The sequence below is a fragment of the Hippocampus comes genome, unplaced genomic scaffold, assembly GCF_001891065.2.
Source record: "Hippocampus comes isolate QL1 unplaced genomic scaffold, H_comes_QL1_v1.1 scaffold412, whole genome shotgun sequence".
NCBI classification, from domain to species: domain Eukaryota; kingdom Metazoa; phylum Chordata; class Actinopteri; order Syngnathiformes; family Syngnathidae; genus Hippocampus; species Hippocampus comes.
Window position 1 is genome coordinate 202,628 of NW_017805343.1, and position 5,690 is coordinate 208,317.

A 5,690-nucleotide genomic window follows, 5' to 3' on the forward strand; every position below is an offset into this window, starting at 1 on the left:
CATGTCTGTCGAGTGAAGTGTCGCATACCTTAGACCAGTGTTTTTCAAACTTTTTTGAGCCAAGACACACTTCTTTCATTGAGAAAATCTCGGGGCACACCATGAGCTGAAAATGTGAAAAAACAAACAAAAAAAAAAAACGCTTATTTTAACAATTAACGTATTATTAGGGCGGACACTTGGACCATGCTTCTCACCCAGCAGGCATGTAGTAGGGGGCGTGGTTATGTGAATGTTTTTGGCGCAAAGTTGTAACTGTTCAGATCCACTTGTTGGCAGTCGTGGAATAAAGACGTGTTCTACAGTCAATCGTGTGTGCTCCTTTCGACTGCCACATTATATTGTTATTATAACCGTTTTTAACATTGAAGAATGACGTTATAACAGCTTGAATTGGAAATTAAATGAGCACAAAGAAAAAGTATTTTATAATCTTTCATATTTATTGTTTCACTGTCGTCCTGCATTCATGCGGCACAAATTCGCTTGTCTCTAGTGGTTGAAACATAAGGCAATTGGCTAGCTGTTGCTCCTCCCTCGCGGTATGGGAAGGTACTACATGATTACTTTCTGGGCAATAGACCGCACAGGCATACAAATTGGATATTTTACCGCGGCACACTGGCACAGAGTTTGAAAAACACTGCCTTAGACGAAGTAGCTGAGGAGAAAGACATTAGAAATTGACCAGAAGTTCGTCATAATTGTTCCGCTCATCCGTGCTTCTTCTTTTCTTCTTTTTGTTATTTTTTTCGGAAAAAAGGAACCGAGCAACCGAAACGTGTTTGTCTTTGGCCCGTCCTTTCCACCCCGCAAATACTATTTACACTTTCACTCTCACTCTTCTCTGCAAGTTCGCTGAAGAAAAGCGTCACTTTCCATTGATGGCAAGGGTGCAAAATAGATCAGAAAACACCAGCAAAGTGAACAGAAACAACTTACTGAATGAGTCTCCAACATTTTTCACACATTTAAAACAGTTCACTCGTGTCTATAACTCATCTCTGGCATGCTTTCCTAAAAATACGCCAAGGATAAAGAATTATAGACATACACAGTAACAAAATAATTATTGCCCATGATTAAACTGGCACGTTTTGAATCTGCATGCAGCAAGCTGGTGCCTTGCGATAAAACGATCATTCGTTCCTTCAATCTAAATCAATGTGCTGTTCCTTCTGATGTGCCCACACTGACCATCGGGGGACAGTATAGCACTGTCATACAGACAAATGAAGAGCCACCACTGCTGTATTTCTTTCTATTCAATAAGATGTAGTATTTTTTCCCCGCTCAGGATAAAGAATATATGGCAAGAGGCATTGTGATGTTGCCTGTCTACATGTGGTGCTCCACTGTTTTCGGGGGGAGGAAGGGGGGGGGGCAGTCAAAATGGTTCTCACACTGCAACGATCAATCCGAAGCCTAACCGAGTCAATAGTGGCTGGTGGCCCAAAAGTCAAGAGCTGTATCAATCAAGTACGAGCAAATTCATCGTTCTGGGTGGGAAAACATGCTTAATATAAAATTAGAGCTTTGCAAAAGATAAAGAAAGTATGCCTGTGAGAATCGTGATATTATGTACATGTGTTGCCCCAACACAGATGTTATTTGTTAGCCTGTCTGGGAATTTGTATTGTTTGTGAGTGTGAGGATAAACTGACTGCTATCAGGCATAGCTTCTATTTTGAAGAATTGCTCACTCTCTGAAAAAACATGTTGCTGGTTGTTGTGCGAGTTGAGTTCATTGCCGCTGTACAGCACACTTTTAAGCAAATGAGCACAAAAAAACGTTCAAGTTTGGTCATTTGTTTCTCAAGGCACCATGTAGTGATGAGAGTTGGGTATAAGTGAAGAAAGCCATTGCTCAGTCTGAATTCCATGATATCTGGCCTTGATTGTGGTACGCCCCTTTTCCACATCCAGTATGGCAGCTGTGTTGACGTACAGGATGCGAGTCCTCTTTACAAATACCGCCCACGAGCATCGCGTGATTTCAGAGAATTCGAAATTGTTGTTGTAGTTACCAGTGTCACCAAGGATGTCGCTTTTTGACCAAATATCTCACCAACACTCAGTCGTTTTGGGAACATACGGAGAATATTGAACATACGCTGCACGTTGCGGAGCCAACTCTTTTCGAGTCGGGTCGAAAATGAATCCGAGCCATCAAGTTTAAGTGATCTTTTGATGAAGCCATGACGACATTTACATTCTATGGAGCGGTTCTGCTAATACACAGCGTAACGTCTGGTAAGTGCAGTTTGTTTAGAACTATATTTCCTGGTTGCTGTCGTTATAATTCATGTCGACGCTCTTGTTTTCGATCAAATGCTTGTTTCATTTCCTTCATTTGTCGACTTGGTCAACATCTCATGATTACAAAATTGTATCGTTGCTATACAAGAATGCATCCAAGATTTTTTTCCCTTCATTTTTATTTTGTGTATTTGAATTATTTAAAAGCGACAGTATACATTTTTGAACATTGGTGCAATGCCTCGTGAATGTGCCGAAGTTTAGCCGACAGATAATTTACATTCGTTGTTTTTTTTTGTTCATTTATTGAACGTATGAACAGATTATAGACATTTTGGCAGAAAGTAAAGACAAGTATCACCAACTTGACCAGAAAAAACAAAAACAGAAGTCATCACTGAGCATAATTTACAAATTTACATGTTCAAAGGAAGTAGGAAGAGGTTCAAAATTTATCTTGTCCTACCCCTTGTTCTTTGTGAGGTTTAATTTTATTGATTTTCATAAAGTAATGGATCATTCATTTAGTATATCTCAATGTGACAAGAAAAGGGAAAAAAAATCTCGCGATGAACAAATGCTTTTTCCCTGGTGCATGCTGCCCTTATATGGTGTATGTTTGTGCAACTTTCAGTTTTGACAGGGACTACGACACACACTGGCACATTTATCTGTCACTTTTCTCTGATACTCACATTCAATATTCTCTGACATTACAGAATTTAATACATTTACCAAATAAAATCTGAATCATATAGTTTTTTTTGTACTTTACTTTTGAACCTGTTTTTGAACACAGCAAGCGAGTCGCACATTTTCAGGTCAGTCTCAAAACCAGTACACAAATTAACACCGATTACAGAAACACACCTTTGCTTCATGTTTGCTTCTGTTTTGGATTTTTTGTAGAGGTTTGTACCCCTCAAATCATAGCAACTCTCACGAATTTCGAACAGCTTCTGAGTATTTTGGTTGGCAGTGCAGGTTGTTGTGTACTTTGTACCTTAATTGGTCTATTATAAAGTTAACCAAGTCATAAAATTTCATTGTTTAATTTTTTAAATAGTGGATTCGTTGGTTCAGTATGTTTTGATCAATTAATAATTCTGATTGCTTTTATTTGTAGTTTTAAAACAGGGAGTGAGTTTGTTATGCAGGCGTTTCCCTATATTTCCACACAACAGGTCAAGTTACTACTCCACGAAATTTATTTTCATGCACTCTTTCTGTTTCAATTGAGTTTCCCATAATTCTTACTCAGTGTTTAATTGGTCTAGTGCTAAAAACAATTATCTTTGACTTTTCCAAGTTGAGTGACAATTTATTCCTGTTCCTTTCATTTTTATTTTGTGTATTTGAATTATTTGAAAGCGACAGGATACATTTATGAACATTGGTGCAATACCTCGTGAATGTGCCGAAGTTTAGCCTACAGATAATTTACATTCGTTGTTTGTTTTTTTTTTTGTTCATTTATTGAACGTATGAACAGATTATAGACATTTTGGCAGGAGGTAAAGAGAAGTATCACCAACTTGACCAGAAAAAACAAAAACCGAAGTCATCACTGAGCATAATTTACAAATTTACATGTTCAAAGGAAGTAGGAAGAGGTTCAAAACTTATCTTGACTTTTCCAAGTTGAGTGACAATTTATTCCTGTCGAACAAGTTTTTCAATGTGTTTAATTCATTTTACACAGTAATCAGGAGCTGTTTCAGATTTTCTCCAGAGCAGTACAAAGTTGTATTGTCAGCAAACAGGACACATTTAAATTGTTTTGAGACACAACAGATGCCATTTATTTACAATATGAATAATTTTGGGCCTAGCACAGACCCTTGAGGAACGCCATGAGTGATCTTCAATTGATTAGATTTTTTTTATTGAACTGCACATACTGACATCTGTTATCCAAATAAGTTTTTATCCATTTATATGCTACACCTCTAATGCCACATCGTTCTAATTTATTCAATAATAAACTCTGATCTATTGTATTAAAAGCTTTTTTTTTTTTTTTAGATCCAGAAAAATCCCAACAGTAAATTATTTGTTGTCTACATTAGTGGCTATTGCTTCCACAAACTCCATTACTGCCATTGAGGTGGTCCGTTTTTCTCTGAAGCTGTATTGATTTTCACTGAATAGCATATGTGTCTGTAAAAAGTTACCAAGTCTGCGTGAAAATTGTTTTTGTAATATTTTTGAGAACTGTGGTAGTCGTGCTATTGGTCTATAATTGGTGAACAGATGTCCCTCTCCACTTTTATAAATAGGAATAACTTTAGCAGTTTTCATTTTCGATGGAAAGATACCAGCTTTGAATGACAAGTTGCATATGTATGTGAAAGGTCACACTACAAGTTCTTTTATCTGTTTTACGATTGCATATCAAAATTAAAACAATCAATAGACTTTTTATTTTTAAATTTTTTAACAATATTTAATATTTCTCTGTGATTTACAGCACAAAGGAACATGGTGGAAGAGTTTTTTTTTAAATGTATTCATCTATCTATCAAACATGTTCATTGGCTCAGGAATTTCTTTTGCTAGGTTTCAACCAATAATTACACAATACTCAATCAGTTCATTTGATATTTCTGGAGTTTTCTCAAAAACAGTATTTTTATCTTCAAAAAGGATTTTGGGTCGTCAGCTTTTTTAGAACTACTTCTGATTATATGATTTCATACTTTCCAGATTTCTTGTGTGTTACTTTTACTCTGCTCTATTAATGTATGATCATGATCTCTCTTACTTTTCCTAATAATATTTAGGAATGTATTTTTATAGGTGTGTTCCAATAATGGAGGCCACATGGTGATAATTAATCCTATTAAATTCATAATTCCATTTTATGTTTTATTTTATTTTATATATACATTCATGTTTTAACGCGACAAGATGGCGCCCGAGTAGGCAGCCTTCTGCAAGTGCTGTTCAAGAGCCTTGCTTTTTTGTTGTTTTTTGTTGTTTTTGTCTTTTGTCTTGTCACATTTTGTTTGTTGTTTCATCGTGTGGACCTGATATGGACTGTTTTCAGCGTTTTTTGGCCACGACATTCGTCAAAGGAGAAGTATCTGTGCTTGGTGGTTGCGCCTTCTCGGCAGCACGCCTGTACCAGCACGGATTTTGATTGGGAGGAATGTCGGCGCCATTGACTGTCGGTGCTGGACAGACCTGGGGCGCTTGTGTTTTTTGCGCCTGTAATGGGCAGCATTTTTCACAACCCCGTTTTGTTCAGTGGAGATGTCGGCGCTGTTGCACAGTCGGCGTTGGTGCGGCTGGATGGATGGCTTGAAGTTGAGGATGAGGAGAGAGGAGCTTTGGCGCAGAGCGCCGATGCGTATTTGGAACCGAGAGTCGCCGCTTGGAATCGAAATGGATTTCCATGGGACAGGAGAAGTGAACCAATCTCTTTTTTC

General features: G+C 37.5%; 1 protein-coding gene across 1 annotated transcript in view; it reads left to right on the top strand.

The window, feature by feature from the left end:
- The first annotated feature begins 2,107 nt into the window (after positions 1-2,107).
- LOC109516981 (major histocompatibility complex class I-related gene protein-like) overlaps positions 2,108-5,690 on the top strand; it is an 8,257-nt gene continuing 4,674 nt past the window's right edge. The window contains exon 1 of the mRNA XM_019871831.1: positions 2,108-2,253. Within this exon, the coding sequence (XP_019727390.1) occupies positions 2,199-2,253 (55 nt within the window). The 5' untranslated portion in view covers positions 2,108-2,198. The remainder of the gene's footprint in view (positions 2,254-5,690) is intronic.